Genomic DNA, 14808 nt, shown 5'->3' with positions numbered 1-14808 from the left:
TTTCCCCTTCACTTTTGAAAGATACGTTGACAAGACAGAGAATTCCAAGTTAACAGACTTTTTTCTTTCAGTACTTTAAAGATATTGCCCCATGTCTTCTGGGATGCACCATTACTTCCATAAAGTCCGCTGCCATTTTTTGTTCCTATACATGTGTGTCTTTTCTTTCTGGCAGCTATTTTTTCGGCTTACAACAGTAAGCTTTTTTGTTTTTTAACAGACTTCATTTTTTAGAGAAGTTTTAGGTTCATAGAAAATTGAGCCAAGGTCTGAAAGCTTTTAAGATTTTCTCTTTATTATTGGTTTTAAACAATTTGATTATGTGCCAGGGTGTAGTTTTCATCATATTTTTTGTGCCTGGAATTCACTATCTTCTTGAATCTATGGGTTTATAATTTTCATTAAATTTGTAAAGTTTTCAGCCACTTTTTAAAAAGTACTTTTTTTTTTTGTTTCCCCCTCCCATTCTTTGGAGACTTCAATTACACTTGTATCAGGTCTGCATGAAGTTATCCCACAGCTCTTCACTTTTGTTTCAGATTTCTCCTCTTTCGTTTTATTAAAAAAAATATTTATTTTGGGAGACAGCATGCATGCACAGTCGTGCACATGAACAGGGGAGGGGCAGATAGAGAGGAGACAGAGAGAACCTCAGCAGAGAGCCCGATATGGGGCCTGAACCCACAAACTGTGAGATCATGACCTGAGCTGAAATCAAGAGTCAGATGCTTATTAACATACTGGGCCACCCAGGTGCCCCTCTCTAAAATATTGTTGTAGATGGTTTCTATTGCCATGGTCTTCAAATTCACTAATCTTTTCTTCTGCAAGCCTAATCTGTGATTCTTATCCCTTGTATTTTCCATCTCTAAAATTTTTTTCTTTATCTTCCATCGCTACTTCTAAATATGCTGAATCTTTCTTTTGGGTTCTTGAACATATAGAATATAATTATTTCCATGTCCTTGCCTACTAATTCTATCATCTGTGTCATTTCTGGATTGATTTTACTCATTATGGGTCTTTGCATGCCTGGAAAATATTGACTGGATGGCAGACATCAAAAATTTTCCGTGGTAGGTACCTGATATTTTTGTATTCCTATCAATATTGGTGAGCTTTGTTTTGAGACACACATAGGTGATTCTAAGCTGTTTACTTATATAGGAAAGAAACAAATTTAGAAAGAGCTGATCCTTTTAGGAATTAAAGTTTTGTTAGGCAAAATTGGAGCAACATTAAATCTAGAGTTAATTCTGTCCCATTACTGAGGCAAGACCTCTCTCTGTTTCTTATTCTGAATGGTGGGACTAGGAAATATTCTGGGCCCTGTGTGAGCACTGAGGACAGCTTCCTCTCATCATTTCCAGTGGCTGCTTTTTCCACCTCCGGGTACTTAACTCACATGCATGTGCTACTGAAGACTCAAGGGGGATCTCTACAGATCTTTCTCCCTCTCTGGTGTGTGTATACAAACTAGCTGCCTTGACATCTCCCAGCTCCCAGCTCTGTTTCTTAGCTCTAGGAGACCACCTAATTGTCCCTCCCTGTGCTGCAGCCTGGGAACTCTTGCCAGGAAGTAAGCTGGATCAATTGTAGGGCTCACCTCAATCATTTCCTATCTCTTAGGGATTGCTTTTCTTCATTATTTGATGGACAATATCATGAAAACCGCTGTTTTGCATATTTCCCCCCCAGTTCTATTTCAGTTCTTTCAGGTGGAGGGGTAAATCTGGTCACTGTTACTCCATCTGGACTGTGTATACAACAGGTTTTGCTGTCTTAGCTATGTTATTATGAAATTTCAGGATGATATGATTTGAGGTGGTCTTTATTCTTTCATTGAGCTGGGTACTCGGTGCATCCTTTCTGTCTGGAAATTATATTCTTCAGATCTGGGAAAACTTTTCTATTATTTCTTGGATTATTTCACTTTATTTTCTTTGTTCATTATTAGTTACATCAGTCCATCTTGGTCTGATCTTGTAACTGTTATATTTTTCTCATCTTTGCATTTTTAATAATCTGGGAAAATTTTCTTGACTATCTTCCAATCTTCCACCTACTGATATCTTTTGTTTGTTTTGGTAATCTTAAATGTTGATTTTCCAAGAATTGTTTCTCATTGTTCTCTGCTCTGATCTTTCTCTGAGAATACTTTCCTTGTTTCATGGATGCCACTTATCTTCTTCTTGAAGATTATATATAGTTCACTTGTGTGTATAGGCTGGTTTTCTTCATATAGCAAAGTATTAAAAAGTTAACTGGGAAATAAGTCAGCCTTTTCATTAAAGATGGGGATGGGGGGTACCTACACTTTGAAAAATCTTCTAATCTCTAGTCTGAGGGCTTTGAGTCAAGCTCTAAGTATTCTGAAGGCAGGGTAGAGAAAAGAAGTTTATTATATTAAGTTACACTGAATCTGCTTTTCTTATTTTAGTGCTACATCTTTCACTGACTCCTCCAACAAGAATGAGGGGCCTCTGAGGTTTAATTTCTCCTTGAATGCATATCAGCATCAGTTTGTTCTTTTGTTCTACCAGAAGATGGGACTTACAGCATTTCATTGGCTGAATGGGATAAAGAAGGAATCCTAAGGGGCCTGACACCTCCTACATAGATTTTCCACTAATTCCCACCCACCCATTTTCAACTTGTGTATTATAGCTCTCCCACCCCACCACACACATGATGTGTGCCTCTAAATTCTAAGCCTCTGAGATTTTTACACGAAAACTGGTTCACTTCTCATAGACGTTCCCTCTGCAAATGCTTAGGATAGGTCTTTATCTGTTCAGTTTACTCAGCTGCCATTTTTCCACCCTTTCATCTTCCAAATATGTATTGAAATCTTTTGTACACTACTGTCTCCTATTCATTTTGCCCTTATGATATTTAAAATTTTTTTTTTAACTATCACTTTATTTGGGTCGGGGGAGGGACAGCAAGATGTGGTCAATTTGCTTTGTTAACCAGAAAATTCTAGTATAAAAGAGTTAAAAGTTGTGTTGTCTGATAGGTCTGCATATCTACAATTGGAATGTTACTATATACTATTCTTTGTTTACAAGACGCTACTGACCTAGCATCAGAAGGAAATACATATATTTTTTTGACTAGTGATGACAGATTTGTGTTCAAATGTCCATTTCCTTTCTAGGTCTCCTTGACATATAGAATACTTATTTACAAGAGATCTGACTATATTTAACTGACTGAGCCACCCAGGTGCCTGAGATCTTACTATATTAAGAGGGCAGGGCACATTAGATGTGGCAAGGAGCAGAGGGAAATGGAACTGTTAAAGCCGAGTATAAATTTTGCTCTCCTTACTGAAATGCACAACCCCATCTATCATAAACAACCTCTTGGGGCATCCAGCTGGCTCAGTCAGTTAAGCATTTGGTTAAGTGTTCAAATCCTGATTTTGGTTCAGGTCATGATCTTGCAACTTGTGAGATGGAGCCCCGCATTGGGCTGTAATGACAACATGGAGCCTGCTTGGGATTCTCTCTCTCCCTCTCTCTGTCCCTCCCCACCATGCTCTGTCTCTTTCAAAATAAATAAACTTAAAAAGAAAAACCCCGGAGCGCCCGGGTGGCTCAGTCGGTTAAGCGTCTGACTTTGGCCCAGGTCATGATCTCACAGTTTGTGGGTTCGAGCCCTGCATTGGCCTCTGTGCTGATGGCTCAGAGCTTGTAGCCTGATTTGGATTCTGTGTCTCCCTCTCTCTCTGCCCCGCCACCGCTCACGTTCTGTCTCTCTCTCCTTCAAAAAAAAATAAACATTAAAAAAAAAAAAAGAAAAAGAAAACCCAAAACCCCCCAAAACCAAAAACCTCTCATCTTCCACTACACTATGAGTATTCTGAGGTTATGCCCTCTATTTCTCTTTAGAAGACTCTTCAGAAGTCCCTAGATTTCTAACTAAGTATCTTGAATACAGAAGAAATATTTATTAACCAACTATAAACCAATAGTTTACTTTTTATATGACTCTGAATTGATGACAGCAAAACACATAATTTCACGTACTACAAAGTACTTGTTTCTTCTCCTTTTAAAACCTCCTTTTTAAAAAAAGATTTTAAGTAATCTCTACAATCAATATGGGGCTTTATCTCATAACCCCAAGATCAAGAGTTGCACGCTCTTCTGAATGAGCCAGTCAAGTGCCCCTCCTCTTCTTTTAAAAAAATCTGCTTAGAGGGTCGCGTGGGTGGCTCAGTTGGTCAGGCATCCAAGTCGGTTAGGCGTCCAGGTCATGATCTCAGAATTGTTGAGATTGAGTCCCATGTCAAGTTTTGGGCTGACAGTAAGGAGCCTGCCTGGATTCTCACTCTCCCCCCCTCTCTCTGCCCCTCTTCTGCTCGTTCCTCCTCCCCTCTTTCTCTCTCTCTCAAAAAATAAATAAATAAACTAAAAAAAAATTTAAGAAAAAAAAATCTGGTGCCTGAGTAGCTCAGTCAGTGAAGCGTCTGACTCTTGATTTTGGCTCAGGTCACGATCCTAGGATTGTGGGATTGAGCCTCATATTGGGTTCCGTGCTATGTGTGGAGCCTGCTTAAAACTCTCTCTCCCTCTGCCCCTCTCCCTAGCTTGGACTCTCTCTCTAAAACAAAATAAAGAAAGACATGTAGGAAGAGGACTGCTGGTTCCATTTGTGCCTAAGACCCAGCCATATTTTTTAATTTGAGAATGTTGAGTTTATTTTTTTTTTTAATTTTTTTTTAACGTTTATTTATTTTTGAGACAGAGAGAGACACAGCATGAACGGGGGAGGGTCAGAGAGAGAGGGAAACACAGAATCGGAAGCAGGCTCCAGGCTCTGAGCCATCAGCCCAGAGCCCGACGCGGGGCTCGAACTCGCGGACCGCGAGATCGTGACCTGAGCTGAAGTCGGACGCTCAACCGACTGAGCCACCCAGGTGCCCCGAGAATGTTGAGTTTAGAAACACACATTAAAGAAAGTTTCATATGTATTAGGAGTACAGAATAAAAAGTTAAAGAAATAAAAACAAGCAGAACTTAAGACATTTACATACATTAATCCACTATAAAAGAAATGACTCAATACCCTAAAAATCTGTTTAATTCCATTTGTTTTTATATAACACACATACATACATACATGTATTTCCTGTATTTTAGTTGTCTCAGGAAAGGAAAGGAGAGACTTAAAAAAATATCTAAGAAAAAAAAAAAGATAGTGAAGCATGTTTCAAATCAAACAATGTGCCAGAAGGATATTGTTACATAAACAGAATCATTCCTTTATAACTCTGGAAACCAAGAACTACAAGGACCACCACCACCACCACCAAAACCCCCCACCATCTTCTATCTACAGATATCCACCAAGCAACTGAATCACTAGATTGGAAGTGATGGATCAGGGAAAGAAACTCTTTTCTCTCAGAAATAAAACCCACAACTTCATCATTATAGAACAAAACAAGCAGGCCAGCAGCAACTTTCGGCCAAAAGGTGGGGCCCCTGAGTCATGTGTTACACAGAATGTACTTAAAAAGAGTCATAAGTATGTCACTGCCACATTCTTTAAGGCCACCACCTTTTAGGCTACATTTGAGCTAGAATATAAGGCTGGACACCGCCCCACCCCCCCATCTCCTTAAAAGGGAGACTCTTCTATTTCTACTCTAACTGAATCAGTGATTACCCTTTTGTTCCTTTGACCCAGAACAACTTCAAATTAGTGAAACCAACTTTATTTCATGACAAAGAAGAGTATTCTCTAGCAAATAGGAAGATGGGTATGGACGACTCTTGTTAAAGTTAGAATTCAATTTTTGAACCAGAAGGGATATTCACAGTTCTATCATCTTCATCACTGTCCAGAAGTAAAGGTGCATACAGACTGAATAACTAGAAAATTGCCTTGGTTAATAAATACCATACCATTCAACACTAACTAACTGAATAGAGCTTTTAAAAATAAGCCAAGACAGTGGCTCATTGCCATTTTTATTAACAAAACTACCAGACTTGTTAAGCCATTGTTCACCTGGACTACTGCAAAATCCTAACTAGCTTCCAACTTCAGTCTTAGGCCTCCAACAAAACTTATTTTCTATACAGCTACTAGTCTCTCCTATTTAAGACAGAAATGTGTCCATGTCTTTCCCATGTTTAAAATTCTGTAATGGTTCCCTAGGAAACAGGATAAAATCTGAGCTCTATAGCATGGAATATAAGGCCCTTTATGACCTGTTCCCTGCCCACCTCTTCAGCTGCTTCTGCTGTCTGTAGTTTCTTCCATACATCATACTAGAATTCTTTCCCTCTCTTTGCTTTAGAGTCACACTGCATTGTACTCAGCTCCATGAATATGCTATGATCCGTCTGAAACTCTTTTCTAGGCACAGAACACACATTTAACTATCAACATCTTCCTAATTATTTTCACTTATTCATTCTTTAGTCTTCTTCAGGTCTATTGTCACTTCTTTAGGAAGCCTTCCTGGAGAGGACAGATGTCTTATACTAATCCTATTACCACTTTCATAGTTTGTAAGTTCATGTTATAGTTTTTGGTATGTCATGAGAGCAGGGATACCATCTGCTTTGCTTATCACTATCTCTGATGACTCACAGGGTACATATGATATGTATGTATCAAAATGTGAAGAGATCTGTTCAATCAAGTTGTCATAAAAAGTATAATTTCTAAGGGTGCCGGGGTGGCTCAGTCAGTTGAGCGTCTGACTTCAGATCAGGTCATGATCTCACAGTTTGTGAGTTTGAGTCCCACACTGGGCTTGCTGCTGTCGCTTCGGATCCTCTGTTCCCCACCCTCCTCCACTTGAATGGGCTCTCCCCCTCTCAAAAAGGAGTAAACATTTTAGAAAAAAAAAAGTAGCAAAAAGTAGAATTTCTAATTTTCTTAACTCTTCCAGTGACACTGATTAACCAATAATGAATCACTGAGAACAGGCCAGCGTTTTGTTTTATTTTTTTTTTAATGAAAACATTAGCTGCCTGTTAGTAAGGACACCAATGAGGGATGTAAATGAATAAAATGAGTACTTCTAGATTAGGACATTAGAGATGGCAAAAATCTTACAGTAATTATGATTTTTTTAAATAAAAATACAATTTTTCCCTTCTAGACTCTGTTTTCAAGACTAACCACATACTGTAGCCCTCCCCTTCCTGGTCAAATCTCTTTATTTATCATGGAACAAAATCAGTGAGGAATGCCTAAAGATGAAAAGCAATTCAGATAAAACTATGGGAGAGAAACAGCCACTCAGGATGTAGGCAGGAGAATGCCAGTTCAGAAATGTCAGGATTAGTTAAGCAGGTAAGATCTCTGTGTTCATAGAAGCATGATCACACGCACACACGCACACATATACACACACAGGGTTCTCCCTTCTTCCTAACCCTCAAAGTTTCAGGTCACACTAATGTAGGAGGTGACAACTTCTAGGAAGAAACAAAAGTGCAGGGAGGCTGGGTTGGAAAGGGAGGGAAGAACCCCAGAGAATGAGAAGAATTAAGAGCACCCTACCCTCCAAACATTCCATCTTTCTTTCTCCTTCTCTCTCTACAACTAGGCTACACAGAGACTGCAGGAGCTCTACTCTTACTTAACAATAAAGCTGAATGCAATTCTTCCCATCTCACTCTACAAATTCAATGCAAATCTAATGAAAACATCAGCAGGTTGTTTTTAAAAAAAAATTTTTTTTTAATGTTTTATTTATTCGTGAGAGAGAGACAGAGCATGAGCGAGGGAGGGGCACAGAGAGAGAGACTGGGACACAGAATCCGAAGCAGGCTCCAGGCTCTGAGCTGTCAGCACAGAGCCTGATGCAGGGCTCGAACCCATAAGCAGTGAGATCATGACCTGAGCCAAACTCAGACGCTCAACCGATGGAGCCACCCAGGCGCCCCTGGTTGTTTTGTTCTTTTTTTTTTTTTTAAAGTACGTGATAAACAAATTCTAAAATTTAAAGAGAAGAGCAAAAGGACAAAAGATCATAAAGAAGAACCTGGTAGCAGGTTTGCTCTCTCAGGTATTAAGAATTATAAGCTATAATGATTAAGACAGTACAGTATTAGCTCAGGTACAAATAAGCCAATGCAATAAAGTAGACAATAGAGAAACAGGCCCTGGCATACTGGGAAACCTGACAGATAAGGGCTAGTATGGCAGGTCAGTGGGGAAATGACAAAAGTTTCAATGAAAGGTTGGGAACACTGGTTCAAAAAAAGTGAAAATGGATCTCTCTTTATACATGCACAAAAACCAAATCCAGACAGTTCAAAGGTCTAAATTATAAAAGGCATACTGTTAAACCTTTAGAAAAATATAAGAAAACATCTTTGACCCATAGTTTGGCAAAGATTTAAATCTTAAAACACAAAAAGCTCATATTTGATAAAGGGATTGATAGATTTAACTACACCAAAATTAGTAACTTCTATTCAACAAAAGATATCACTGAGAGGGTGAAAAGGCAAATCACCACTTGGAAAACTATATTTAATAACATTTAGCTGACAAAGGATTAGTATATAGACAATAAGAAATGTTTATTAATAAAGAAGGAAAAAGCAACTCCACAGAAAAATGGACTGAGGAATGGATGGAACAGAAAACACAAATAACTGGTAAATTAACATATGAAAAAATAATTTCCCAAGTCTTCAGGGAAATGGAAATTAAACCCACAATGAGATATTATCTCATACTTCCCAAGGTGGCAAAAATTCAAGTCCTGTAAAACAGGAATTTGCAAGGATGTTCAGCAAACATACATGTTCTGTGGGTAAGAATGAACACTAAAAAGACTTCAGAAAACAATCTGACAAACCTACTCAAGACAAACATGGGAATACCCTGTAACCCTACAATTTTACTCCCAAGTATACATCTCAGAGCAACTTTTAAATCTTTGGCCAAGACCCACATCAATACGTTTACATTCTGACCTAATACACACATAACTGAAACAAAAGTTTCATGAATTCATGAAAGAAACATTTTTTTTCTTTTTTCTTTTTGAGAGAGGGAGAAAAAGAGAATATCCCAGGCAGTTTCCACATTCAGCACGGAGCCCAATTTGGGACTTCATCCCATGACCCTAGGGTCATGTCTTGAGCCTAAATCAAGAGTAAGATGCTAGGGGCAGCTGAGCAGCTCAGTTGGTTAAGCCTCTGACTTCATCAGGTCACGACCTCATGGTTCATGAGTTCAAGCCCCAGGTTGGGCTCTGTGCTAACAGCTCAGAGCCTGGAGCCTGCTTCAGATTCTGTGTCTCCCTCTTTCTCTGATCCAGCCCTGCTCGTGCTCTGTCACTCTCTCTCTCGAAAATAAATACTAAAAAAAAAAAAAAGAAAGAGAGACACTCAACTGACTGAGCCACCCAGATGCCCCCATGACACAACTCTTGCACAGTGTGCGACATACTCTGATTATTTCTATTTCATTTAACATTATACCTACTATATAGATTTCACAAGACACTAATGCAGTGGTTCTTGACATTGGATACACATTAGATTCACCAGAGGTATTTAAAAAATTAAAAACAAGAACAAAACTGATGCCCAGGTAAGTCCCTGAAGACTGATTCAATTGGTCTGAGATGGAGCTTGGACATAGATTTATTTTTTTAAGTCCCTCCCCCCACAAAAAGAGATTCTAATAAGCAATGAGAATCAAGAACTAAACTAATGGGTCACCTGATGCTTAATAAGCACTGCCATAGAGAAATACTTGCACAAGCCCTCAAGATTACCCATAGAGCAGCACTGTTCATGAAAACAACCCAGATGTCTTTTGATAGGAGACCAGCTAACTAAATTGCCATATATTTATACAGTGTACTAGTATACATCTGTGAAAATGAACAAAACACAGCTGCATATAACAACATCAGCAGTGAAAATGAACTATAGCTATGTATACCAAAATGCATCTCAAAAGCATAAAGTTGAGTGAAAAATGTAAAATGTAAGTCCTGGAAAAATGCATACATTATGATTCCATTTATAAAATGTTCCCAAATAGGCAAGCTTAAACCATACGTTGTTTGGAGATATTATGTTGTAAAACTATAATAAAAAGCAAGGGAAAAAAACTGCATAATTTAAGATGGTAGATATTGGTGGGAGGTGGAGAAAAGAGAGATTGGGTGTGGCAGATGGGGGCTTCAGAGGTACTGATAAAATTCTAGGCTGGGTTATGTAAAGTTCTAGGCTGGGGAAATAAAAATGGTGTATAATGTGATATGGTGATGTAACGATTATGGCTTTCACAGGTGTACCCACTGGTCAAACTGTACAGTTAATTTCTGTACATTTCAATCTATGTAAATTTTCATTGATTATGTATTCTTAACTCTCAAGTAAAATGTGTATTATTTTTTCATTTAATATTCAGTTACCATTCAATTTACAGCTCTGTAAGGGGAGAAATATATTGGAAAAAAACACAATTCTCTCATTCTGAAAATTCTGGATTTTGCTTTGCAATAAGGGATAGCAACACACACACACACGCATACAGACACACACAAAAGTACTATCTTTGAAGTTAAAAAATATCAAGTTTAAGTATTTAGAAATGACAGGGTCTAGGAAGGAAGGGTGAGGACACATGAAAAGTAATTTATGCCAACTGTTTCTTTCCTTGAATAGTATTTATCTTCGGTTTTATACCCAACTGCACTCATACTCGAAACTTAGTGAAAACTACCATTCTACTTTGAAGTTACAACCCTATGACAAAGATGTTCTGAATATAAGCCTATCCACCATATCAGATAAATTTTAAACTTTTGCTGTCTCTTCTTTTACATAAATTCAATCTCTATCCTGATGTACTTTGGTTGATCAAGAAAGCTAAAGGCTAAGGAACAGAAAGCTAACTTCTTTAAATGAGACAAAAGGAAAAGTTTTTCCAATTACCACTGCAAATAAGAAATTTTTCTTTGAAACACCAAATCAATTTCTTCACCTTATCATTTGATGGTTTTTACTCTTACTACTTCACTTCAGTGACCTATAAATCTGTCTAAAAAATAATTAAATTCCTTTCCTGTTTTTTTTCAGGATAAAAAACATTAAATGATATAGAAACACTAAAATGACTTCACATTTTGATTATGACCTCTGCATTGAAAATCTACAGGAATTTTTCCAATTAACTTTCAAATCTGTTAACCTGTTAAAAAAATAAATAACAACCCCCCCCAAAAACATCTTTGAAATAACTCAAGTGAATGCTTTACATAAAAAATGGAGTCACAAATCCCTATTACCATAGTCATCAATTTTAACAAGTCTCCTAAATATGTCCTGTATGTTTTCTTGATTTTAAGATGTCAATAATATGGAAACATTAATATAACAGAAAATTTAATTGTATTAGCTCCCCATCAACACAACAGTCATTTAATGATGATTATATTGGCCATTTCCATTGGTTGGCAGGAGGCTCTTCCACTAAAAGCTCCCATAGTTTCCACTGTATCATTTTTCTTGCCAGACTTAGTTCATTTTCAGCCTGAAGAATCACCTCTTCTGGTTGGCCACCCTGAAGTTGGTCTTCTAATTTCTTAACATCTGGTTACACTTTAACCATACTCAACTTCTCATTTGTAATCTGTTCTGTATACTTTCTATTGCTGCATTTTTAGGAATTTGCTCAAGAACATCAAGAATCATTGTGTACAATATTCTTAGCCTCTTGTGTGGACTTACACAAAGCCAAAACCACAAGGCCAGTGGTCTTCTTCAGCAAACCTGCCATGGCCACGCCAACGGGCCCTTGTATATTTATTATTATATATAAAGCACTACTCCTCTTCCATTTGGGTTTCCTTCACCATGTTAACTTGGCTATCTATGAGTGGAAATATATCCTTATCTACACTTATATCTATTATTAGCTATCAGAGCCATATAGCCATGCTTAATGTAATTAAATAAACTAATCCCTAATTCTTACTCTAAAACCCATTACCAGTCCATAATGCCTATCTAATTCTAAAATCCAAAAAGCTCTGAAAACCACAAGTTCTTTCCTGAGGCTTGGCACCAAAACAAATTTAGTGACTTCAATTTATAGGAGATGACTATTTATAGTTTTTATCCCAGCTTGTATGACTAGGCCAGTGGTTGTTAACTGGAGGTGATTTTGCTCCACAGAGGATATGTAGCAATGTCTGGAGACATTTTTAGTTGTCATAGCTGGGTGGGAGGTGCTACTGACATCTAGTTGGTAAAAGCTAGGAACGGCTTATAGGATGTTCTATAATGCACAAGATCAATCCCTGCATCAAAGTTATTTGGCCCCCAAATGTCAATCTTACTGAGACTGACAAACCTTGGACCAGACTCATGTTTGCAGAAGACACATTAATTTACTAATCACGGAGTGCTGCCTTGGAGGGCATTAACAGAATACAAGATTAAAAAATAGTACTAAGTATTACTACTACTGAAAAATCACAAACTCTCTCAATGAGTTCTTTCTCAAATCTCCAAATCTCATTCACGTTGGGAAGCTCATGTCTTAGAAAATGAAGGAGAGGATTAGAGAAATTCATTTGATATACCAAGTATATGAGTAAAAACTTAGTTTTATTCTTTATTATCAGAGGTTAAGAGAAACTAGCCTTTCTAATAGTGCCTATATACCACCATCAATTGTTTTCTTAGATCTGTTATTGTTCTCACCATAAAATATCAACTTATTATTATAATTTAATTAAAAAGAGATCATAATTGAGAAAAAATATCAAAATTGGTAACATAAAATACAACTGAGACTCATGGGGCACCTGGGTGGCTTAGTTGGTTGAGCATCTGATGTCAGCTCAGGTCAGGATCTCACAGTTCATGGGTTTAAGCACCATGTTGGGCTCAGAGCCTGCTTTGGATTCTCTGTTTCCCTCTCTCTCTCTGCCTAATCCCCCAACACTCTCTCTCTCTCTCTCAAAAATAAACATTAAAAAATAATAATAATAATAACCGAGACTCTTGAAGCCACAATAGCTATTTACCTTTCTCTGTGCCTGAGAATATAGAGATGATTTTATTCCTGGGCTTTTTTTCCTCTGGAACAGAGGGCAAAGGTTTCAAACTGTGATTGGCTGACAAAGGGTCTTTGCCTCCACTGCTAAAAATGGTACTGCTCATTCGCACAGGAGGTGCTGGAGGCTTGTCTTCCAGTTCTCCGTTATCAGACATGATTCGGAATTATGATGTGGCCTGAAATAGATAGGCAAAAATCATACAGTCAATAACAAAGTAAAAAATAGTACAGACAAGCAGAAACAGTAATAATTGTCCTCTTTTCAACTGTGAATTAGAAAATGTTATCCATTTAGAGAGAAGTTTGCAAAATTTATAAAATTCAATGAATAAGAGACAAAACTGGTTATTAATATAGGTAATCTCCCGTAACAAAGGTGGTAAATGGTTAGCTGAGAGAATGTTTGAAAAGCCATGTCCAGTTAAGAGGACTAGGGTAAGTTTTGGGAAAGCATGATGATAATAACGTATCAAAAGATATTCACCTAATCAGTTGATTCTAAGAGTAAATATTCCAATGAAAAGACAGACAACATGGAGTCTTAAAAAAAGGGAATTCCAAAGAGGAAGATTATGTTCTAACCAGCCAAAGAATAGGTGCCTGACAGGTCCATTTCTGTAGCAAAGATAGAATGCTTGCTATTAAATATATCAACCAACACCACTCCTAACAAAGAATCTGAGTCCATGCTTCCCTAGCCTTGTGATTACAACTTAGCCTTCATATAAACTCTCCTAAAGGATGAGAATGTGCCACTGATGTAATATATAGTTTCTTTGAAAATGTGACGTTCTAACTACATGTGTTAGTCTCTTGCAAGCTTTGCAGACAGCTCCATAAAACTTGATCTAGTTCAAAAGTAAATCTAGATTTTGGCTCAAAACCAGAGTATGGCCAAATCTCAAGTTTCTGTCATCATGTGATGCCCTGTCCAGGCAGTCAAGTAACCCCTCTTAATCCACATGACTAATTCAGTAGAAAACATCAACCTTGTTTATATATATAAACATTAATATCACATAAACCTTATTTACATACATATTTACATATATATTTATATATTTTAGTCCTTTTACAAAAAGTAGATTATACACATTTAAAGTCAGCAGTAAAGGGGAGGGTATGCCTAACTTCCAGATGAGGTCTGATACAAAAGTATATATTAGGAAACAACACATCTCCTCACTAAACAAGATTTCAATTGGTAATTAGATCCTGATTTTATTATAGCTACTTATTGCATTTAAGTGAATAAAATTTTGTATATATACAATGTAAAGAATACCAACTATAGTTAGATAAAATTAAAAATGAATAAAAAATTTCTTTTATTTGAGAGAGAGAGCACACACACAAGTGGAGTAGAGGGACAGGCAGAGAGAGAGAGAGAGAGAGAGAATAGTTTAAATAATTTTTTTAAGTTTATTTATTTTGAGAGAGAGAGCATGAGCAGGGGAGGGGGGCGCGCGCGCGCGAGAGAGAGAGAGAGAGAGAGAGAGAGAGAGAGAGAGAGAGAGAGGGAGGGAGGGAGGGAGAGGGAGAGAGAGGGAATCCCAAGCAGGCTTTGCAGAGTCAGCACAGAACGCAATGTAGGGTTCAAACTCAAGACACTGTGAGATCATGACCTGAGTGGAAATCAAGAGTCTGGACGCTTAACCGACTGAGACACCCAGGCATCCCCAAAACCACTGTGTATTTTGTCTTCCATAATGACAATTACTTTTCAGCCTACAAAAG

The 14808-nt window shown here is 37.6% G+C and overlaps 1 protein-coding gene and 1 pseudogene across 1 annotated transcript in view; both read right to left on the bottom strand.

The window, feature by feature from the left end:
• Nucleotides 1-14808, bottom strand: part of PAK2 (p21 (RAC1) activated kinase 2) — a 93225-nt gene that overhangs the window by 37995 nt on the left and 40422 nt on the right. The window contains exon 2 of the mRNA XM_027061119.2: nt 13040-13247. Within this exon, the coding sequence (XP_026916920.1) occupies nt 13040-13226 (187 nt within the window). The 5' untranslated portion in view covers nt 13227-13247. The remainder of the gene's footprint in view (nt 1-13039; nt 13248-14808) is intronic.
• On the bottom strand, nt 4385-13033 carry LOC128315210 (NADH dehydrogenase [ubiquinone] 1 alpha subcomplex subunit 5-like; annotated as a pseudogene).

This window comes from Acinonyx jubatus, chromosome C2 (genome assembly GCF_027475565.1).
Source record: "Acinonyx jubatus isolate Ajub_Pintada_27869175 chromosome C2, VMU_Ajub_asm_v1.0, whole genome shotgun sequence".
Lineage (NCBI taxonomy): Eukaryota > Metazoa > Chordata > Mammalia > Carnivora > Felidae > Acinonyx > Acinonyx jubatus.
This window is presented reverse-complemented; position numbering and strand designations above follow the sequence as displayed.